This window comes from Stigmatopora argus, chromosome 4 (assembly GCF_051989625.1).
Source record: "Stigmatopora argus isolate UIUO_Sarg chromosome 4, RoL_Sarg_1.0, whole genome shotgun sequence".
Classification (NCBI taxonomy): domain Eukaryota; kingdom Metazoa; phylum Chordata; class Actinopteri; order Syngnathiformes; family Syngnathidae; genus Stigmatopora; species Stigmatopora argus.
In genome coordinates this window covers 12,057,007-12,082,005 of record NC_135390.1, presented here as the reverse complement: position 1 = coordinate 12,082,005, position 24,999 = coordinate 12,057,007, and the positions used below count along the sequence as shown (strand labels likewise).

Below are 24,999 nucleotides of genomic sequence, written 5' to 3'. Positions count from 1 at the left end.
GCTAAGCTGCAATTATTCTAACAGCAGACTTAAAGTAAGATAAATTAAGACAGATAAGCACTTCATCAACTGCATACATTACTTTCCAAGCCGATTAATACAGAACTCAATAGCCATCTAAACACATAGACATAGACATTAGGTGACATCTTGGGGAAGTGAATGGCAAAACAAAACAAAAAAATGCACATGAAATGTAACCGACGATGACAGTTTGAATTAACTTGACATTTCACTAAGTTTGCAAGAATGTGTGTGTGTGTGTGTGACACAATGTATATTAGTGACAAATGGGATTATGAAGCTCCACCAGAATAAACACTGAACTTCGCCCTTTGGCTGAATGGAGCAGTCGGATGTCTCACACGGCGCACTTTAGTCATCCCCAGCATGTTTTGAGAGAGCTATCTTTTCTTAAACAAACAATCATGTCGAGGTCCATCCTGCTTTTGCCAAGCAGACCTCAGTAACACCTGCCAATCAGCCATCAGTGGCAGTCGGCGGCTGGGAACAACACTACCTTTGTATGTCAGCCTTGAGTGCCACGCTCTCAGAGGGCTCTAATGAAGACAGACAGGAAGTGGGGGAGGAAAAACTGAGCAGGAAATGAACACATATATAGTTTCATGAGTCCACAAAGCAACAAGTAATTTTATCAATGTCGGAGGGACATACAATGTTGATCTTTTTACAGATAGTTTTATCCTAAAAAAAAATTGTAAAGTGGTGTATAAAGAAAATGACAGACCTGTAGTTAACTAACTCAACAATTGTATCTTTTGGGAGAGTAATTAAAGAGACACCAAAGGACATAAAGTCATTTGGTGACTTCAAAGCTCATTTTTTAAAAGTTTAATGCTCATGAAAACCGAGGAACAATAATTCCCTTCCCCAAAAAGTGCTATTGAAGATCTATATGAAGCCCAGAATTTGGGAATAAGTAAACACCTATTCCCTCATGTATTACTATTGTTAATTGATTATTATATATGTTAATCAGTGACACAGTTGGCAAATGGTTAGCGCGTCCGCCTTGCACTACTAGGTTTGGGGGTTCAATCCCTGGTGGGTGCCGACCTTGCGGTGTGAATTTTGCATGTTCTCCCCGTGCCTGCGTGGGTTTTTTCCAGATACTCCTGTTTCTCCCCACATTCCAAAAACATGCGGGGTAGGCTTGTTGTATCATTCTTGTGAAAAGCCAATTTGCACCTTGATGTATCAATAATGTAAATTCATCTGGAGGCACAGTGCCATGAACTCAAATTAAAAGAAGTCACTTTACTCAATATTTGTGACTAAACATACAATAACTCAAGAGTTTAGATTGTGTGAGAGCAAGTGAACGTGTTGTATGTGTGTCAGACAAATGCAAATGAAATGAGCAGACCTGTCTTCCTCAAGGGGAAATCGTCCTTGCCGTCAACGGGGGATGGCAGTGTGTAGTGGCAGGTAGGGGACATGCCGCCCAGAGGAGGAGAGCTTTGGTCCAGAGAGGTATGATGGGAGGACCTGACCACCCCCCAAAAGAACACAAATGTCACTTTCCTGCACTTATATTTAGCACAGTCGGGAGATAAAGTTGTTACCTGTACCAGAGCTTTGGGTGGTGGATGAATGAATGATTGACACCATTGATGACAGGGTCCTTTGCTGATTTGCTCAAGAGAAAGTCTTGGAGTTTCTGCTTCACCTCTGTACTGGCTACTGCACCTGTGAGACCAAAAGGTGTAAGAACAAGGATTGGGGTTACCCTAAGGATGTTTGTCCCATGATAATGACACCATTTTTTTTCAACAAATTCTCCTTTAAATTCAAAATAATTTCAGTTTTTACATCCACTCTGAGTCATGTCGGAAGACCTCCCCCTAGTGGCAGAAAGCGTCACATTGCAAAAATAAAAATAAAAAGGACACCATTTGGAGGCGGACAGTTCCAGGGCATCGTTTCAAATTACCTGACCTGACAAAGTCATAAGTCATCTCCTCTATTATTAGATAGAATGTAAAAACAGAAATGAAACCCAAGTACACAAGCTATTCTCATAGTGCTATTAAAAGACGTTTTCAACTAAATTCTAAGATTAAACAGCACCAGGAGGCCTAGGCTATATGTATTTGCTTTAATTATAGTCTTTATTTTAATTATCGCCTTAAAGATTGCAGGGAAGGTTTAATCTTTTATGTTTAAAGATGGAGTAATCTCAATCACAAAATTGTTATGAAAAAAAGATGCAGAGAACATTTTGAAAAGTTGAAAATGTATGGAATTATTATTATTTTTGCTTGATACCCTGTAGGTTATATTAATTCTGTATTTTGCAATGGGAAATAACAAATGAACCCGACCCATGCAACACAATAAGACAAAAGCAATATCTGTAACAATAAAATGAATAACAATTTTAATAGCATAAGTATGCTCCTAAAAATGTTACATTTCATTTGGATATTTTGGACGTCAAGCTCTTACTCTCTCGGGAGCGCTCTTTGGCCCTGAGGCTTAAACTGGAGATGTGTAGCTCTCGGCGATGGCGCTCCTGCTCTTTCTCCAGCTGGTTCTGTTGGTGCTGCTGGTTCTGCTGCTGCTCTAGACGGCGCTCCTTCTCAGCAAGTTCCTGCTGTTGTTTCATCGCCTGGAGCTCTTGCTGCAGCTGAAAGCACAAAAGAACCATCGGTCAATATATGACTGCGGAAAGCAAAAGTTATAAATGGTACTTGATGTTCTTGGAAATAGCACTTATTTCCCTGGGCTAACTATGTTTTTTTTCTTCTATTTTGCAGTTATAACACTTTGAAAGAAAAGAAAAAAGATTACTCATATTGTACTGCTACACCAAAAACGCTCGATACTGTGCTTTGCTAATCTGCTTCTTCTTTTTCTCCAAGGTGTTACATTTTCTAGTATTTTCATGCAATTCGGACTCGGACCGTGTGCGGTCTTTTGGTTGCCGTCTTTTGGTCGCCGGTCTTTTGGTCGCCGGTCTTTTGGTCGCCGGTCTTTTGGTCGCCCCGACCGCGACAACGGGCGACCAAAAGACCGGCGACAAAACAAGGTAAAACAACACGGTCTAAAAGCCAACAATGGCCATGAGCAGTTTCACTAAGCCGGCGTGTGAGTGTATAAGAGTTTGTATGTACATGCATTGTCCCTTTAAGAAGCTATGTCAGTCAGGGTCTTAACAAGTTCTCCAACAAAAAACAATAAAAGTCTGGGAAATCTGGAGCTTTTCTTTAGCCTAATAATTACTAGGGCATTAAGTATGACTAAATAGTAATTCAGTTTGTATTTAGGGAATTGGAGCAACGATTTAAATGGTAATTATCACTTACCTTCTGGGCGACCAAAAGACCGGCGACCAAAAGATCGGCGACCAAAAGACCGGCGACCAATCGAACGCGTACCATTCGGACAAAGCCGTGCGTGTGTGTCTGTCGCATACAACTCTGCTGAGCAATGCCCACCTTTAAGTGTTCTTGGAGTTGAGCCTGGTGCTGACGGGTCAACTTCTCATGCTGCTTCTGGAACTCGCTGATGAGAAGCTGCTTTTGGATCTGCTGCTGCTTCTGGATGAGCAGTAGCTCCTGCTGGAGCTGACGCTCCCACAATCCCGGGTCAGAGCCCGGCCCCAGCATCCTCAGGTCTGTGCGCAGGTCCAACGGTGATAAGGATTCCACGGACAGAGGTATGTCTGACTTAATCTCCCCTAGATTCCAAAAAAAAAAGAAAAAAGAAAGACAGTTAATGTCTATTACGGAGTACATGCATGTAAAAGTTATTGGTATAGCAATGCTCCTCTAGCGTGCAGACAGTACATTTTTTTCAGCAAATATAGTGGAGAAAGAGGAAGAAAAGGAGGATAGTTAGAATGATAAAAAGCACAGCTTTCGCTTATGCAAACCTGTAATTACAATGGTTTCTAAAAACAATCACTGGATCACATCCGGAGGAGTCTCCTGGGAACAGCTGTACTGCAGACCCAATGGACATTTGGCACAGAGTGAGCAGTGGTCATGATGTCAAGTAGATACTTAAATCCTGTCTCCGTTCTGTTTAATAAACAAACGGCATTCTTCTCATCTCTTCCCAGGGCATCATGCTGTTTATTTATCTTTAAAGGACAATATTTTCTGATGATGGATCATATATTTATACTGTATTATAATCTTTCCAGTTTCTGCCATGAGTGCTGACGTTGATCGGAAGTGTTTAGAATCATTATGTGTAATTGCTAGATTCAAGAAGACCACGTCGCCTTTCATGGTCTGATCTCTGTATACCGTACTTTGTAAACAATGGCAAGTAAAAATGTCACCGTTTCTGCCCCGATAATGTCGATGTTCCTCCTAAAAATCATCAATTAAATCTGTATTTACACACGATAGTATGAACAGGTCTGTACAGCACAACACTTGAGTGACTAATAAACTACTAAATACTTTTGCACATTGTAAAGGTTAACAAAAGGAAAATAAACCTAACTATAAATGGGATAATTGGCTCTATAATTATATTTTACAACAAATATTTGCAAGGAGTAAAACATTCCTTTCATTCCAGACCGATTCAGCTTCTAAGAATAATAACATTTTCTAATTCTGAACATTCTGGATTCCTTTCCTTTTAAAGCAGTGATTCCACTCACGAGTAATAATTAAAGTTACTGATCACCTCAGGACTTCAAATATATGCTTTGTCTGCAATTTCCAATGAAATTGAAACATGCTGGCTGACTTGGTGTTGTTACATACACTGTTCAGCCAGGATGCTGCAAAGCATTCTGACAGCAGAAAAACATCCAAACCTAGTTGAAATTCCAGCAGCTGCAAGCAGATTTATTGAGCGCATTCATCGGCGTAATGCTCTCCATGCAAGCACAAACACAAATAACTCACACGAGCGCACACACCTAGCTATTAACATGTTCACTGTCCACAAGAGAGAATACGGACAGACCACACTTTTGATGTTTTTAGGGGCTGTGTCCTGATGCTTTTATCTGGCATCAAATAGTTGTTATCAATTGCCATTCCAAAATTTTAGACCAGTCAGATAAGCGTCTTCTCCATCATTGCCTTCACTTAATTTCCTTGTAACAGGCACATACCCCATCACCCTTTTTATTACCCCCTCTGGCATTTTATTTGTACGTGGTGCATGCTGATTATAAATAGAAACATAAAAGCAAGTGGCACAAATCTGGTCTATGACAGCCCCCATACCCTGCTACCCACCACCCTAACTTGCTGCTGTCATGGCAACACCGGCTACGTAATTATACCCCCCCAACTCAAGCCATCCTGCAGATATGGAGTAGTCTCGCTGCGTGTCATCTCCCGCCTACTCTGGCAATGTGACATGTAGACTATGGTATCAGCTCTTATATAAGGACGTAGTCCCCGGTAGAGAAATACCCGTTAAAACACCAAGAAATTACTCAAAGAGCAAATTGAGAGTGATCATTTGTCTTAGAAGAGGTTCAAAGCGCGAAGACAGTCAGCTGGGAGTCCTGGGCTTTAGTGTTCTAAAAACAGCTGCAGTGAAATGACAGAGGAGGGCACCAGCCCAGCAGGCACATGAATAGGTATACCTGTAGATCAGACTCCTCTGTTGACAAGGAAAATTCATCTTGGCGAAAAAAAGCGCTTGACAAAGGACTCTCCTGTAATAGGCGCCGTTCCAGAGACAGCCGTCAACCTGCGAACCATTCAAGGACTCCGAGAGTCAGGCGTCGTCAGTGCTACTTCTGCCTAATGGACCTAAAAATAGCAAGAAAAACACCTGCTGGCGGGGGGGATTAGCCGCTGGGATATTTAATTAATCTCATATTTCATTCCCTACGTTGACTGGGAGTGACATTAAGGATCTCCACTTTGATCGGAGCATCAAGCTGAGCCTCTGTCACTATTTGTCAGATTTGGAGGGGCGTAGGCGGGAGTGCGAAGGCTTAAGGCCACGTTCGACAACCGACGCTGCACAAAATGGCCCTTGAGGAAACCACAACAGCTTCACTCGCCCGTTCTATTCTTGTCCACCTACCGTCCACAAGAATAGCGCAGAGTGGAGCGGCAAAGTGGAGGGGAAATAATGAGATCCTTAAGGTATGAGGATTGTTCAAGCGCACCAAATGGAGAACTGAAAAGTCACAAATGTCTGACTTTGCCATCAGAAAAATGTCTTCGCACTATGTGGTTCACTCAACAACAAATGCTATTGAAACTAAACTAACTTGAGACTGCAGTGCTGCTCCTTGAACCAGAAATCTTTAGCTTCTATCAAATGAAAAATAATCTATTCTGCAGCAAGACAAAAATAACCAACCACCAGTAACTGGGGCCAAATATAAATGCTCTCAATATAGACAATGTGTGAAAGACTGTCACACTGTGAGGCCTCCAAGCATAATTTAACACGGGTAAAAATAAAAGCGCCAAGTTGCATGCATTCAAACTTCAGGTCATAGTTATAATGACGCTTTGGGCCATGGTGAGTGACTCTTAATGCAAATTCCTTTTTCTAGATTCCGATGAGGCACCACTAGGTTTGATGGCAGTGCCAATACTACTGGTAAACAAGATATTTATGGCAGCATCCAAATGTCTTTTTAGCACCAGAGAAAGACAAGTACCCTGTTGCCCAATGTCTAAAGTCACCTCTGTAGAAGGACCGATCGCCAAATGGTGATTGGGCGGACTTCCATTTTCTGATGGCTACAATTAGTACGCAAATGTCACAAAAAAGTGTTTAATCACATGCCCATTTGCCTTGCTCAAGACTACAGTGACAATTATAGCCTTAATTTCAGAGAGCTGCCTCGAATAAAATGGCTTATATGAGAAAAAAAAAACATCTCCCTCACTGTGGTAATAGTGAATTTTTTGTTCACCCTATGTTGGAAAACTTTAAATCTTTAATACGCTTCATTTGTACTACATGTTTCCTTAATTAGGATAGATGTTTACTGATTTAAATTCCCTTTCTGACCATAAAAATAGAAACAGACACAGAAGATGTTCAGGGCGGGGGGGCTAGCTGATCTTTGGGACTGCAATGTGGCACAAGATCTCTCATTAAGTGCCTTGTTATTTTGAGCAGTCTGAAGCAGGAAACGCCGCTTTATTTTTAAGACTCAGGCTCGTCCTTGCAGCTGAGCCAGATTTTAAACTTGCAGGCTATTTGTTAAAACAAAAAAGGACACAAACCATGTTGGAGCCAGCAAGTCTTGTTGTCTGTTGTCTTGTTGTTTGGCCATCAAAAAACAACATCATCCATTACATATCATTAAAAGAATAGTAAAATGCATAAATTATCATCCTCTACAGCAAGGGTGTCAGACTCGGGTTGGTTTGCGGGCCGCTTAACGTCAACTTGATTTCATGTGGGCCGGACCATTTTAGATATAATATTTAGATATTTTTTTAATAAATGGATTAAAAGAACTGGATTAAAAGCCCTGAATATTCCATTTTTTATAGATCTAAAACAATGTTTATTTTAGCTTTTTTTAAATATATTTTTAGATTTTACAAAAAGGTTTTTGAACTAAAAACACAGAAAAAAATGATTTAAAAAATTACAATTATTGATTTAAAAGGGGGAGAATAAGGAAATTGAATATACATCTATACTCTTCATTTTAATTTGATCCTAAAACAGAAAGTCGGCACTCATCATTTATTTTCCTGGGCCACACAAAATGATGCGGCGAGCCAGATTTGGCCCCCGGGCCGCCACTTTGACACCTGTGCTCTACAGATTAAAGTGATGTTATTCATGAACACGTCATTTTCTTTGCACACTACGTTATTCACCATAACCGTAATTCTGCAATTCAAGATTTTATTACGATAATGGATCTGTAGATCATTTTTATTCACTTGATGAATAAAATATGTTTTTTTAAATCCGAGGCCATTATTTAATAACAAGACATTATTTCTCACTGAGAGTTCATAAAATGTACAAACCTGCCTATGGCACATTTAGATACTATCATTTGAGTCAGCATTTGTATTTAATAACTTAAGATAATGTACTAATAATTTAAAAAAGCTAAAATGTCATTAATAAATGATGAAAACCCAATACTAACATCAAATATAATATAATAATAACATCAAATATAATATAATAATAATAATATCATGCAGTCAATGTAGAAGATGTTTTCATGTGACACACAATAATAGCAAATCTCACTCACCACTGTCTAGGCTCAACGAGCTGCACTTGAATGCAGTATTCCGACAAGTGTTACCACAGTAACACACTGTAATGGTAATGAGGAGTGTTACTTACAACTCAAATGATGAATATTTCTGTTTTATCAAAGAGTTGTTGCCCGTGCAATATTGGACATAATAACATGGTGACGTAGTGTCACTTTGCATCGCAACCCTTGTTCCTCACCACTATTCCTTGGTCATTCTGCTACCGATATGATTCAGGATTAGAAAATCTGATGCTAATAAATTGAGGCTAACACCCCTCCATCCAGTCAAGCATGTATGATTCATTGTTTCTTCTTACATCATCACAACAACCAGTTTCGGCAGGATTGTTTCGGTGATTAGTTTTTGAGTGTGAAATGGGATCATTCGGGCCATTTTTGGAAGAAAAACCTTTATGGTGAATTAGAAAACTGAATTTGGTCCAAGTGGGCCAGCATCTAAATGTTGATAGTGGACTGAAATGTTTTTGATTTTACATTTTTACATTTCATTTTGCTGAAGAATGGTTAAGAATCAAAGGAAAAAAAAGCACTCACTTGTTTGGTAGGTAATAGCTCAGAAAAAAATAATTATGCTATTAAAAAAAAACGTTCTTTCCTGAATGACTACAGAAATCTATAGAAAATTTGATAGACTGAAAAACAAAAAATAAAACAATTTCTCTAAATTGTTAATCAGAAATAGCTAAATTGCTGACCTATATCGACTAGTTATTGATGAAAAAATCATTTGTGCCAACTCCGATCAACATAAATCAATTAGTTATGCTAAGGGGTTTCACACTGTGAAACCCTGAGGGGGAAACATTGTGAAGACAGAAATCAAAATAATATAAATGAATATAAAACAGCAGCAGCACATGATAGAGTGGCTAGTACGTCTGTCTGCCTCACAGTTGGGAGATCGTCACGTGTGGATTTTGCATGTTCTCCCTGTGCCTTTGTGGGTATTTGCTGGGTATACTGCACTTTATACCCACATTCCCAAAACATGCAAAGTATACCAATTAAACTCTTTAAATTGCCTCTAAGTATGGGTCACGGGTTCTCTCTTTGTGCCCTGCGATTGGCTGATAACCAATTCAGGCTGTACCCCGCATATTTCCCATGGTTACCCGGGAGAGGATGAATAAAAAAAATAAAAAATGACACCTGGCTTATATAAACTAATATTTCTCTTTTCTTCTCTTGTGAGCAATCCAAAATAAGTGTGTATACATGTCAAGATATATCAAACATATTCTAATGTGGCATGAAGGTGGACAAGTAATCAAGATAATTGTCTGCAGGTTTCTATTTAATTCGGTTTGAATGATGTCATAGACTCTGAGACTAAATTAATTAGTTCCCTGATCAAAGAGCTCATTTGACCAAGCTTTTGTCAGATCTACAGACACACACTGCCTTTTATTTACCCAAACTAATAAAAGAGACCGCCAACCCCCATGAAAACGTTGGTTGTTTCCTGCAGAGAACAGATAGCTCTCCATTAACCTCAATTCACAGAGCATGAGCTCCAAGCCAGTATTAAGCATAAAGAAAACGCCTTGTGAATAACTGACAATATACACCAATTTCTTGGATGTCAGAAGACTTACCATAAATGAAGAGACAAATGCAACAAACAAGAGACTTCACTATTAATAAATGTACCAAACTACTGTTATATCAGGAGCATGCCAAGATGGAATGATAATGCACAGACGCCTAATCTTAGAGGGCTAATGCCATAAGCCGAAAATAACTCACCTAAGAATAGCTGACCCACAGAATAAGCAAGGAGGCTGAATTCAGGCGCTCTGAGCAGACGTTGTTTGCCTCACAGGCCTCGCACACAGAGGACAAGACTTGTGACAACATGATTTATTGACAGATGGAATGTGTCATCCTCCTGTCTTCTTTCTAAATCTGTGTGGCCTGCTGCCTTTTGGGGTTTTGCCTGCACTCAAACCCAACACAGCTTTTTTTAAAGACCAATTTTCCAATTTACCATTCGGAAAAAACTATGCACACGCTTATTTTAGTTTCATCCAATCGAGCAAAGTCTAGTCCAGTTCAACTAAACCCAAAATTAAATGAATATTCACTTTGTTATGAAATGTGTCACTTGGGAAAATTCTTTCAGAGTGACACCTAACTACTATGTAGACATTGAAACATTTAACAATTGCGAAATGACAGATGAAGTCCTGACTCACCAGGAGTCTTTTTACTACATTGTCATTATCATCCGAGTGCGCTATATATTGCACAATTCCATAAAAAGTTCAAATTAAACCAATTCAATTACTAGCTGTTTTTTTTATTTTGTGAGAGAAACGTTTAACTTATCCTCATAATGTTACCATCACACTTTTCCACTACCCTAAAAAGTACACCAAAACAACATCCTCCATTCAGTGAGTCATTTTGGCCAACGAGAGCTTGAGAATGGGGTGGCACACTTCCTACTCGTATTGTTAACACAATAACAATGTCACGGTCAGAATAATCTGAGCCGCTTTAAATTGGCATAAACCCGCAAGCAGCGGCAAGCGATGCAACGACAGAGATCGTAAGAGTAAATACCTCGATCGAGGAAGAAGTGCCGGCTCCTACCGCGTAGCTCAGCTGAGAGTTGTTCTTTGCACGGAGAAAAAGTGACTGGCTGAGCGCGGAGTTGGGAGGAAGAGAGAGCGAGAGAGCAAGGAGAGAGGCAAGTACACGGCGGATGGACGAGTGTGTGAGATGTGAGGCGGAAAGGAAAGAAGCCAGAGCAAAATGCCGAGATCCTTCCGAACTATCGAGGTGCTGCTCACCTGAGCTGTTCACGTTGTGCATCCCGCTCTGGTTGGGGAGCGGCTGGACTCCAGCGCGGCCGTCTGTTGTGGAGAAACTTGACTCGCCCTCGTAAATCGTCTGCAGCATACTCCACTCAGCGCTCAGGTCTCATCGCACGCCGTCACCAAGAGAGCCACCCCTTCGGCCACCCGGGGGAGCGAGCGCCACGACGGGCTTCCTCCGCCTCCTCCTCTCAGACAGCACTCTCACTGGAAAGCAGGAGCACTCTCTCGGAAAGGCGCTTTGCCTTCAGCTGGCACCCAAACACTAAACACAGTGTCAGCCCCGCTGCCTACGCCTGCCTTCTCTTCTCGGCTACGTGTCAGAGGGGAGCCTGCGAATGTTTAAAGCGGAGTTGCTTGGCAAAAGTGCTGCGTACTGTGCACTGAGCACCTCACTCAGTCAGCAATGCCAGTCAGGGAGGGAGTGAGCTGAATTTGCATGTGAATCAACAACTGCGTGGCCCACAGGTGACAGAAATAGAACAATAGCCAACCCTGGCTAAAAATAGGTCAGGCGAGGCGCGGGGATTGGAGCAGCATTGATGCGTTTAAAAATACCACACCAAACACAGCTGTCTTCTGCAGCTCCTGCCAGAAGGCATGTCTCCTGACTCCCTCTCTGCAGATGGAGTCTTGATCACCCCTCCCTCTCTGAGTTGTAGAACAAGTCTCCCGCTCTCTATTTTTGCGTCTTCTTTTTGTTCTCTCAGGTGGACGTGAAGTAGGATCCCTTTCTACGTTGAAGTGTTAGGAAAATGATTCACAAAACTGCTTCTTTCATGTGATTCGCAAAAACCTAGCGCATATATTTAAATATTTACGACTTCAAGCGACCGCAAAGGCTTTTTTAAAGTGCTTTCCCACCTCTTGATCACTTTCTCTTGGGCAACCCAGTTGGAGGAAGTTTCCCATGGTAGGAAACCCAAGTCAACCAAAATAGGTCAAACCACGGGAAGCTTTTTTTGGGTGGTGCAGAATAACTAATCTTACTTCCCAGTACTCTACTTTTGTTTTGTCAAATTCATACTGCGCCATGTGAAACTTATTGGTTCATTGAGCCATGAAATAGACTGAGGTAAGCCCTCTTCCTGTCAAAGCTTGATTAGAGCCATACTGCTTGAGTTTAACAAGTAGAGTTTAGTAACTTTGTATACAAAGGTTCCATGGGAGGATTACTTATACACTCAGTGCAAAATCAATGCTAATTTATCCCAGAAATGTAATCGTTTTATCTTGTGATCCTTTGTTTCCTGGGATTAAGTGCTCGCATTGTAGAACGGCATTAGAGGGAACACTCTCTTAATACTTTCCTCCCCAGTGGCCCATTACGGACATTGGCCAAAGCAGTCGAAAAATAAAGGACATTCTTCCAATCAGAATTATGTGTATTCAAATTTTCAAAACAAATCTTCCGCATCTCCATTGCAAATGCCTCTAGACAAAACAAAAAGAAAGAAAACACCCATATTAAATGAATACCAGAGGAAAAGCCATTGGACCATTAAATTAAGCGCATCAGATATGCCGAGTGGTTACCGCGTCGACCTCACAGTTCTGGGGGTGAGGGTTCGATCCTAAGTCGGTCCTCACTCTGTGGAGTGTGCATGTTCTCCCTGGGCTTTCGTGGGTTTTCTCTGGGTACTCTGGTTCCCTTCCACGTCCCAAAAAACATGCATGTAGGCTGGTTGAACACTCTAAATTACCCCTAGGTATGAGCGTGACCATAAATGGTTGTCCGACTCCCTGTGCCCAACGATTGGCTGGCCACCAATTCAGGGAGTCCCCCGCCTGGTTCCCAAAGTCAGCTGGGATAGGCTGCAGCACCCCCCGCGAGCCCTGTGAGGATGAGCGGTTCAGAAAATGAATGCATAAAAAAAGATACGCATTGACAACTACAATAAGAGTAATGCAGAGGTTACCTGCATTTGAAACAATAACAGCCTGTTCAGGGAAACTGAATTATGTGTAAAGTTCTTATTGACTTCAGTTGGACATTAAATACTAGACAGTTTTAAAAAAAGACATACAGAGACACTGAAAGCCATCAAGTTGAAATAGGGCGGTGCAGTGTACAAATCCAGCTATAAGACGATGTTTCTATGAGTAAGAGCCAGCATGATGTGTTCAAGTGGTAGGCCTCATAAACACTGTGTTTATTCAAGACACATTGAAGAGTGCTCATCCCCTTTCTGTTTCGGCTCAGCGTACGTATGTGTGGGTTTAAGTGTGTATCCAGGCCAGTGCTGCTACTCAGGAAGCATGCTTTCAACTTGCCAGGAAAGCCAACTGGATGATGCTGTAACAGCACGATGGCAATTACATAAAGCGACTGTGTCAAGAGCATCTCTCATGGTTTACACCCCCCTACCACCACCTCCATGCAACAGTCTGTGCAATGTGATGTACTGTAAAATCCGCGCTATTAGAAAATACTGGCACATTACTCATTTTTATCACCCAAACCCTGAGAAAATGTAACATTGGTGAGTGTTCCATTAATGTCTTCCAAAACTCACCAACATCCATTGTTGATATAACGTGACACCCTCCCATAAAAGTCAAATCAAATCTGACCACTAAGGCAGCTTTTGTGGCCAACCCAGCCTGTGCCTTTAAATTTTTCATCTTCCTTCATAATTTGACCTGTCCCCCAGCCAGGAGCGTGTAGCCAGCACAGCTATTTTTAGGTGCTGAGCTCTGACGACTGGCTGCAGACACGTGCACGCGCACACCCGTGCACCAAGAGACTTTAACTGTGTTATTTCAGCTGGACAAACTCCTCCATCCTTTGTTAATGCAACTGATGATAGGGAATGCGCAACTTACATGTCACATGAATTACTATACAGTATCAGCCGAATAGGCACTAACAGTTCATTTTTTTTAAATCTGGAACGTAAAAGCTTGTTTACTTTTTGCATTTAAGTAAAAAGACCGCTCCTGTCAGTTCTGTGAGATGTGCATCTTCTCAAGATGACGAGGTTGCCATTCCCTCTTGTATGTGATTGTGTGAGAAAGACTGAAAAGTCCTGAAGTCCAAGGTAATGATGGTTAAAGAGTCAAAACTCCATCTGTCACAGCATCTGTTGGGGTAGGAGATTGTTGACCCCAGCCCCAGAGGCTGACCTCCACAAAAGCCAGGAATAGTTTAACGAACACGGAAGTGAGTTCATCACATGAATAAGATGAAAATTTAATCCCTATTTAGTTGCATATCAAAGAGAGCAGGACTGGTTTGCGTTAAAATCAGTTGCATTCGAGGTTGAAGAATTCCCTCCTATAGTTTCATCCCTTTAACAAATCCTGCATTGATGTTTGGTACGATATGAATTTTTATTTAGCAATTTATGTTTTATATGGTACAACTCGAAAGGAAAGTCACTGGGTCAATCAGTTCCTAGAATTGACTTGAATTATATGTTAGCAGTGATTAACCTAAAATGTTTTCTGACTGGCTTCCTGGGGCTGATGAGGGATTGTAGATTGGAAATAACCCCGTCCGATTGCTCGGGCCCAGTAAACCGGCAATGTGGCAGGACCATTATAGCTCCGACTGCGTCACTCGTGGCCTTTGTCTACTTTAGTCCTATTAAGGCATTTAAGTGTGAAAGTCAGCGTCTCCACAGGATACCGACTCTGTGTACTGCCAAACTGTGTTCGTGTTTGACCAATTTTAATCGGGTTCGACTCAGGAGAGTATGCATTAAAATGAAGTATCATCATCACAAGTTGAAATTTGCAATTCCAATTAAATGAAGAAAATGTTCTTTCATTCAATCATTTTTTTGCACTGCTTAACCTCACAAGAGTCGAGGGGGTGCCCAACTAGGGGCAGCAGGCGGAGGACAACCTGAATTGGTGGCCAGGCAATCGCAGGGCACAAGGAGGCAGACAACCATTCATCCTCACACTCACACCTAGGGGCAATTTAGAGTGTTCAACCAGTCTACCAAGCACGGTTTTAGGATGCGGGAGGAAACCGGAGTCCACAGAGAAAACCACGAACACAGGAAGGTTGTAATCCACCGGGAATTGAACTCTGGATCTCAGAACTGTGAGGCGGATGTACTGACTACCACTGGGTCACCAGCATTTTTTTTCATATGATTATTAAAAAATATGTTATCAAAACAATATGCATAATCCTGTATGTTAAGATAATGACAAGGATATGATAATATGTGGCGCAATTCTTGTATCGATTCAAAATCCTTTACATGTGTTTCTAGTGGAAATAAACAATAGGACTGTAGCAAATCAGCGGGTAGTGAACATCTACTGGCCAGAATGGACATTGCAGTATCAGGTCTATTAGTGACGACAGTGATGTAAAATGTCAAAAGAAAGTTTCATATCGTTTTGGCAAAATAGATATTTTATACTTTGTACAGCGCCACCAAAAGAGAAGAAAAGTCGTCTTCTGAATGGCTTATTTAACAGAGTCAAGTACTTTGTAAAAATCGTAGTACATTAACAGTCTCCTACTTCGGCGATAAAATGTGGACAACATGGAATAATTTCTATGTTTCTTCCCAAAAAAACCCTCTCACTCTGACACAGTTGCTGTAGAAGTCCCAGATCAACTCACGACTTCTGTGGCTTAATCACCATGGCACTGCTGCCTTGTGACAAAGTGTGCATGATGAAACCCAGCAGGGAGGCAGGCGGGAGAGGGATAAGTGTTGCAAGAAATAAATTAGGTGGGCAAATACCACTCTATATAAATGTGATCCGGCTAGAAAATGTGAAAATGTGTTGTTCCCTTTTCACAGTGGATGATCGATGTGTGAGAGAGAGTGAGCATTATATTGTTCTCTAAACTTCTGGGCCCTTCTAAACTTATGCGGTGGGGGACGATCCAGTGAAACAAATATAATAAAATGTTTGCGGTTGGTCTGTGTCTACTGTTGACTTCCTGCCTGTGTAAATGCAGAGATTCCTCATGTTAACGGGGGGCAGAGCAGTGACTAAGATCAATATCGGGTACTCATTCCTCGACTCAGAGGGGAATGTTTCTCTCAGAAGACGGCCAGTCTGCCAGGGCAGCAATCCTTGGCATGAAAGCGCCACAAAATTTGTTTCCAGTTCTAGGCGATGCTCTCCCTGGTGGTTGTCCTGGCAATGTAGGGAAATTAAAACTCTCACTCCAAACTATGTTTTTTTTCCCCACCATCTTACTTACATCACCTCTATATGACTCTTCATAACGGTGGAAGGAGTGTTTGCGTGGGAATGTGTGAGGGTGGGGGTGCGGCAGGGCTGCTTACATCTCTACACTTGCTATTCAGTGTCTTTCCCTGCTGAGGAAGATTATGAACATGATGAATTTATATTGGGGTTAGTCTGGAAAAAGCACAAGGGACCAAAAACTGTTGGGGTGATGGTAAAATTAATGATTGTGTACATCTGGATGTTTTATGTGTGTGTTTCCTCACTAATGATTTGGGTGCGCTCACTTTTTATTGGGTTAGTATGTCTGGCGCCGTGTGGTATATCCTGTTAGACTTTTAGGGCGATATAGAATGCACTTAACAGGTTGGATCAAATAACCGATTTTATTTTTCTAAAAGCAGTTATGCTCAGAGCTTTGTTCAAGTTACTCCAACTATTTTCACAACTTAGCCAATAATAACAAAAATAACTAGAGCTCAGCTTCTGCTCTTAGATAAAACATGAAAATACAATATTGCTTCCTCTTATCCACAAGGCCCATGAGGGCCTTGACACAGACTTTTAGCCCCCCACGTTAAAATAAATGAGCGACCAAATCTCTTAGGGTGCTTCTGGAAACTCTAATACACATGTGTCAAAGTGGCGGCCCGGGGGCCAAATCTGGCCCGCCGCATCATTTTGTGTGGCCCGGGAAAGTAAATGATGAGTGCCGACTTTCTGTTTTAGGATCAAATTAAAATGAAGAGTATAGATGTATATTAAATTTCCTGATTTTCCCCCTTTTAAATCAATAATTGTAATTTTTTAATCCATTTTTTCTGTTTTTAATTCAAAAATCATTTTGTAAAATATAAAAATATAAAAAAGCTAAAATAAACATTGTTTTAGATCTATAAAAAAAACTGAATATTCAGGGATTTTAATCCATTTGTAAAAAATATATCTAAATATTATATCTAAAATGGTCCGGCCCACATGAAATCGAGTTGACGTTAACGCGGCCCGCGAACCAACCCGAGTCTGACACCCCTGCTCTAATACAAATAAAATCTGGGAAAAGTCAGCAGAAAAAGTTCACATTGTCAAAATGCTTGATGTCTCACAAGACATCAGCAACATGTGTGATCCCTAAGTGTACCTACTGACTTGTTTTACTACCAAAATAGGATTGTTTGTGCAGTAGACTATGCTGCCATTGGTTAAAATACAAATATGGTATGTACAATACAATTATTATCTATTTAAATTATTACTATTTATATTATTACTACGGTTAGTTTGAGCCGGGTTTCCAAAAAGCAGTAGAGAAGATGAATGAATGACTAAGTCCATTCATAAATCGCTAAATAGTTAATAAAGCATGCACAACAATTCACTATCAATCATTCTTCTATCTTTGAATTTTGAAACCTGAATCCAAACAAGCCCTATCTTTTGAAATAGGAAAAAAAATCAAATAATCCATCGATTGTACAATGCACTTGAGGTCAGTTAACTTTCTCACTTTGAAAAGGTTTCTGACGCTGTTCATTCATCTGTTGCTATTGGCTTTCTATAAATAGACACGGGACAAAAGCACACTGGAAACCGAGGGCAGTGTTCGGTATTTGCCTGTTGGAAAGCATTGATCCACTGCATTTAAATTGACCATGTTGTTGTACTACTTCCACCAACAGACATTTAGTTCACTTTTTAATATTCACTCTTTAAAAAAACTCTCAAAATGACACTATGCAATTAATGATTTAAATCTTAATGATTACTTTCATGACGATACGCTTCAACTTTTACAGCATAGCAGAGTACTGGAGAAAAGGGTCATTTTGTGCAAGGGTGAAACACAGAAGCAAGACGCTTCTTGAGTAACCGCATTTATCCGAGGTCATGCATTTTGAGACTTTCCACCATTCAGTTGAATGATAAAAAGTCTCAAATCCGTTGACCAAGGGTGTACAGACACACAATCAAGAGATAAAAGTGAAATTGCAATTCCGCAAAGCCTGCTTGGCTGACCTTTAAATATCCCCTGGAGTATTCATAAAAACAAAGGTTCTTTGTCGGAAGCGTTCTTCCTGACCCAGAGTGCTGCATCATCCCACAGTGGAGCTTGGAGATTTTATCTTATTATCACGATAAAATACAAAACGTTCATAGGACTACTGCAGTCTTTCAGAAAATATGTCTTTTAAAACACCAGCAATGTTGTTCCAGCAATTGGGTTTCTCATCTACCTATTCTGAGCTAGACCTAAATCAGAATAAAAAGCAATTCCGTATATTATGTCGCACAAATGAAGTTTAATGACGAAAGATTCCTTTAGCTTCCTAAGTTTAACATTTTATAGGGTTTATACAGTACTTTACAAGGTCTGCCTCGAATGTTTTGAGCAGGAAATCCAGTTTACTATGGGAAGGGAGGTTTGACGCTTATTGTCCAGGCCACTTCCACTTACGCCAGCACAGCTTGACCACGTAGTTGTTTCTCTCCCTGTGCATGTCTCCATGGCCTTCGAAGCAACAATACCACCGAAATATAGCTCTTCCTCTTGTCATTAAGGAAATGCAACAGTGTCAGCGCAAAATACCTCTCAGTACAAATTAAAAAGTAAATGCTGAATGTTCATCTTTCAAATTGAAGAAATGGACTCCAGAAGTACTTCACTGCTTTTTCTAAGTCATATCCCAGGAGAACAGGAATTATTCTTATTGCCAATCTTTGACCAGCCTTGGAAAGAAAAAAAAGATCAAATTCAGCAGGCATATGGTTGCTGTTTCTCTGTTTCAGTGGTCCTGTATTACTTACCTGAAAACTAAAAACAAAAACAACAGCCCACCCAAAAAAGAGAAGCCGCCAACACTAGTTCAACTGGTTGATTGATATTAATTTTTGCGGTGACCCTAACACCAAAGTAATTGGTCAGCCTAACTTGGTGGGACTAAAACAATTAAAAACATTAGTTACTGCAAAAAAAACCCGAGACACTTCTATAAAATTAAACAAGGAGGGGAAACAGTACAGTACATTTCCAGTTGATTCTTACGCTGACCTTACACTACGTCAGCAATGAAATCTGATAGCATGACACACTAAATGATGATTGTCTTTCCATGTAAACTAAACATGCACGCAAGATGACAGTGTTTTTATTCAGGAATATGTGAACTGTTTCATCATGACTAGAATTATGTCATAAATTACATTATCGACTATCATTCTGCTTTGACGAGCTCTCGATCACAGAAAATATATTTGAAATCGGCAATGCCAAAATACTCAAGCTTCATTTGTTAAGAGAAAATGACAAAATAGATGGCATAAATTTGCATTTAAAAACTCCCTAGCAACTGTAACATACGCCAATATATTACTTACATACATATATTACCTCTCAAAGGGAGTTTAGTCAGCTTTGGAAACAGGTGGGTCGCTAACCCATTCACACATCTATGTTCAAGGAAACTTTAGATGTCCAGCCAGTGTGTCCAATCCCTGCATAATTCCTGGATCAGTTAGTTCTGCAGATTTTACGCAATGTCGGGAGGGGCGGTGACCACAATCATCGCCAGCTCCATAACTCACGGGATGTCCGGATAGACTTGGCGGTTTCCATCAGATGAAAGGTAACAACAAAGACATTTTTGTCTAACACAGTGACTAGAGATGAGTATCCAGGATGATGGGAAGACTAATGGGCCCATGAGGTCTGATGTGCGTCTGTTAAGGCCATCAGGGAGAATGACCCGGCCTTAACATGGATGACGATCTGCCCATCGGGTTGGTTATACCAAACCTTCTGATGTATAGTTCATTCATCACTGTTAATGATTGCACCCCAAAAACTAACTACAGCAGGATGGACTTCACTCACAATGCATGTTGAGTGAGAACAAGACTGATTGAGAAATTTTTGACATCCACCCGAAAAACATGAAAGTATCATTTCCACAATTATTAATAATCACACAGTACAGTTTAAAGTGGGTTTCTGGAGAAAGAGAAAACTATTCCTCCCCCGCATGTATCAATGCCCCTTTATGAATCAACAGCCAAAGCCCAAACTAGATTATGAGAACTGCAGATGTGATATTCAACATGATTTGAATATTCATGAGCATCGCCATGCTGTTGATTTCAGGACTGAAGAATGGCATCAAAATAGTGCAAACAAGTGAATAAAGGTGTGAAGGAAAGATATTTTACTGAAAAGATATTAACTAATACTTTCAAGACTTCCATGTTTGTTGTGCACCTAAACACCACACTAACACTTTAAACCAGGGCCGCTTTAACGTCAGCTTGATTTCACGTGAGACGGATCATTTTAGATATAATATTTAGTGTTTTTTTATAAATGGATTAAAAGAACTGGATTAAAATCCCTGAATATTCAGTTTTTTATAGATCTAAAGAATGTTTATTTTATCTTTTTTTATATATCTTTAGATTTTACAAAATGATTTTTGAACTAAAAACACAGAAAAAAATGGATTAAAAAATTACAATTAATGATTTAAAAGGGGGAAATCAGGAAATTTAATATACATCTATACTCTTCATTTTAATTTGATCCTAAAACAGAAAGTCGGCACTCATGATTTACTTTCCCGGGCCACACAAAATGATTCGGCGGGCCAGATTTGGCCCCCGGGCCGCAACTTTAACACAGGTGCTTTAAAGTGACTGGCATGCTTGCATGACGATGTAAGCATTCAGTGAGTATCACATTTTCAGTAATCGTGGCTCTAACTGGTTTTTGACATCTCATATTAATACGTTGCAACCCTTCCAAACACATTCACACTCAGACTTGTGACCACAGCATGATTGCCACTCCTCGATTGATGGGAATCATTTGTCAAAAACGACACACCACATGACTGTGCCACGTTGATGTAAATGAGAAAATCAATGCATTTCTTTATGAACCACATTTTGCATCTGAACACATACTGTACTGCAATTATTATTGCGTATACGGATATCACCAAACAATTGTGCAACCACAAAGAATTCATAGGCACAAACTCTGAATAGAAGAGAGGCCAACAGTGTCCCCTGGGCATCAACAACACTGTGCAACCATTCAGAATTCACTGACCCAAACCCATTTTTTTCCAGTCTAAGAGAAATGTCAAGTCCAGACCTAGAATTTGTCTCTGAGAAGGGAACACAGCAGCCAAATATAGCCCGCCTCTTGACATCCATGAGGCTCTACGGGCTCTGCTAGCAGTGCTTAATTTTGGCTGTCTGCCATGAAGTCACTTACTATCAAGCATCACAACTAAACAAAATAAATCTTCGTCGAGCCCTGGCGTTAGCACTGGGTGGTGACGGTGTCTGGCAACCTGATTCTACCCTGCGGATGGACCTTGTTTCAAGGGAGAAAAAATAATATACATAAATTCAATAAGCATCATCAGATAATGTCGAACTTGCAAAGTCAAATGCTACCAAATCGTGCCCGTTGTCACTCAAGGCATTGGCAAATTACAAAACGTGAAGAGTTCATAGCAAAAAACTTTAAATTGAACTTGAGGGAAGGAATTTCTGGCAGGGGACGGATATGGCAGATTAAATTCTAACTTGTGTGACGGCAATGTGTTTTTGACATGTTAGTTTAAACACTGACTATACAATAAAGGATTTAGATTGACAAGTTGAATTGTGCCACGAAGTATTTTACAAATTTAAGAAACCAAAACTATTCAACGTTCTCAAGCCGATGTTTGGAGATTTTACTGTATACACTATTTGCTGTCTGGGATTGTGCTAATAATTACAGTTTGATCTCCTTTGCAAAAGGGATATTCATTCTAGAGCATATGTGTCAAAGTGGCGGCCCGGGGGCCAAATCTGGCCCGCCGCATCATTTTGTGTGGCCCGGGAAAGTAAATCATGAGTGCCGACTTTCTGTTTTAGGATCAAATTAAAATGAGTATAGATGTATATTAAATTTCCTGATTTTCCCCCTTCTAAATCAATAATTGTAATTTTTTAAATCATTTTTTTCTGTGTTTTTAGTTCAAAAATAATTTTGTAAAATCTAAAAATATATAAAAAAGCTAAAATAAACATTGTTTTAGATCTATAAAAAAACTGAATATTCAGGGCTTTTAATCCAGTTCTTTTAATCCATTTATTAAAAAAAAAAAAATCTAAATATTATATCTAAAATGGTCCGGCCCACGTGAAATCAAGTTGACGTTAAAGCGGCCCGCGAACCAACCCGAGTCTGACACCCTTGTTCTAGAGAAATCTTAATTTGTAACCAATTAATCACCACCCTCATTGTAATTTGAACTGAAACATAGCGTACAAACCTATTCTTAACGATAGACTGGTTTCATTTCACCATTCAAGTTGACAAACAACACTGAAAAATGACTGTACTTATAGCTAGGCAAAAAAGAATTCACCAAATGTAAACTGTCACATTCTTCTTATTATTATTATTTTGCATTCCATTAAATTGGCACACCTGCATACACACCTCCATGTGTGAATTCTGTGCAGCCCAGTCGAGAAGAGCTATTGGCATCAATCAATTTGTCGCACTCTTGGGCACAAAAACACCCAGGCTTTCTCTTTTTTTTCCTTCTATTGTTACCGCAATTTCTGCAGAGTGACATGAAGACTGTCTTCACAGTGTCACGGTCAGTCAAGGATTGCCCACATACTCAGGAAACGAATCCACGGTGACAATGCGTAATTCATCACCTTCAGTGTGGAAAAAAAAATGCATTGTATAACCAGAACCTGTGTCAAGACGCTCACTCACACTTGGTATGGTGTATATAAAGGCTGTGCAGCATCTACAGTAAATTCAAGCAAAATGGAACACAACTTTAAGATTATAATAATGGCGAACATGCAGTAAACAGCAGGGATGCCATGCATCAAGCTGTGTCTGTGAATTCTGTTTGGCGATTCAATGCTAACTTATCAGGTCCAGTGAATAATTCACAGGCGCCTGCCAAGATTTGTTCCATCAAAAAAAAACAGTTTGTCTCATTAGCACATTCATTGGTACTAGGAAATTATGTGTCAGGCAAAGTGGAGAGTACTGGTCCGACACAGCTCAGATGGTACCTGCCCCCTCAAGCCATCTGAGCAGTGCAGACATCTGCGAGCATTAACCTGCCAAGAACAAGTCTAATGTAAAAATAATAAATATTGTGAAATGGAAAGACAGCTTAGAGGTCATCTGGGGGGACTGCGGACAGCTTTCATGAAAGTATGAATGATGTTTTTCAAGGGTCATGAGAAGATGTGTACACAAGTGGGGTTACGATTCTGCTATTTGTTTTACCTTGCACAGGGAGAATCCGCAATGTCAAACCATGAGACCCTCTCCTAATACCCTTTTGAGACATCTGTACTTTTAATGAAGCTTGAAAAAACAGTAACTTACTCTCTTGTATGTCATCGGAGTTTGTGCGATTCAGCCTTGCTGTTGCATTTGTACCTGTTGAAGAAAACATGTGTGATATAAGGAACCTTATCATATGATGTGAATATGCGTAGCTGGCTACTACGGTGAGTAAATCGCAGTAAAAAAATGGAACTTGTAAAAATTAATGATGAAAATAAGAAATGCATATGGACATCTGAAAATGTTATGGCCTATCGACAATTAATGATACGGAAGTGGATAAGGGAGTTAATTAGACAAATGAGTTAGCTGACGTTACACTTTACAACCAACATCAAAGTAGCGGAAAGAGGAAAAAAACTCTATGCGGGAGAACATTGAGATCATGATTGATAAAAGGAGAAAAATGAAATGAAGCCATTTTCTTCAACTGGATCTTCTTTCATTTTAGTTGAATACCCTTGGCGAACAGTTACCTGCGGTGATAAAACTGAATCAGCTCTTTCACTCCTGCTGCGTTGAATGAGGTCATACATCCGTAAGGCAAGTGTCTATTTTCAGATATTCTCGGAACTGTATGAGAAAACAGTTATAGTACTAACCTCAACTTCCCCCAGTTGCTACCTTGTACACGGTGTGAAGGAAGACTTTTAGGCTCACCGAACCACCTGTTACCCAATGACGAAATATATATATATATATTTATATTTTAGCGTGTCGGCCTCACAGTGGGAGACCTGGGTTCAAATCCAGGTGGGTCCACCTGCGTGGAGTTTGCATGTTCACCCGGGCCTGCGTGGGTTTCCTCCGGGTACTCCGGTTTCCTCCCACATTCCAAAAACATGCACGGTAGGCTGATTGGACACTCTAAATTGCCCCTAGGCATGGGTGTGAGTTTGCATGTTTTTCCGTCTCCTTGTGCCCTGCGATCGGCTGGTCAGGGTGTCCCCCGCCTCTTGTCCGGAGACAGCTGGGATTGGCTCCAGCACCCCACGCGACCCTAATGAGGATAAAGCGGTTCAGAAAATGAATGAATGAATGATAAAAATATATACTACATAGTAATACTATGTAGTATATTTTTTTCATTCATTCATTCATTTTCTGAGTGAATGAATGAATGGAAAAAAATATATTACATAGTAATACGATGTAGTATATATTTTTTTCATTCATTCATTCATTTTCTGAACCGCTTTATCCTGTATATACTATGATAGTATATACATAGTATATAGATGAATACATTCATATGTCTTGAGGCCATTTAAAAGGTAGTCTGCATTAAAATTATGTATATTTTGCTGCACTAACAACGCCCTCGTGTACAAGAGGAAAGAAAATGTTCTTCTGGCTACCTTGAGTGCGAGGTTGACCGGTTCATGTTAAATTTAGAAGACGTGTAG

At 40.2% G+C, this 24,999-nt stretch overlaps 1 protein-coding gene across 5 annotated transcripts in view; it reads right to left on the bottom strand.

Annotated features, from left to right (window-relative positions):
* The window catches only part of hdac9b (histone deacetylase 9b), a 33,311-nt gene that overhangs the window by 8,026 nt on the left and 286 nt on the right, over positions 1 to 24,999 (bottom strand). The window contains exons 2-6 of one of the 5 annotated variants that reach the window (XM_077599361.1): positions 23,633 to 23,686; positions 3,462 to 3,703; positions 2,470 to 2,650; positions 1,587 to 1,710; positions 1,388 to 1,509 (exon numbers count right to left, since the gene is read on the bottom strand). In XM_077599361.1, the coding sequence (XP_077455487.1) occupies positions 1,388 to 1,509; positions 1,587 to 1,710; positions 2,470 to 2,650; positions 3,462 to 3,632 (598 nt within the window). In that variant the 5' untranslated portion in view covers positions 3,633 to 3,703; positions 23,633 to 23,686. Of the gene's footprint in view, positions 1 to 1,387; positions 1,510 to 1,586; positions 1,711 to 2,469; positions 2,651 to 3,461; positions 3,704 to 9,825; positions 9,943 to 10,795; positions 10,859 to 11,025; positions 11,638 to 23,632; positions 23,687 to 24,999 lie in introns of those variants that run through there. The other 4 variants (XM_077599358.1, XM_077599357.1, XM_077599359.1 and 1 more) reach the window with 4 other exon arrangements.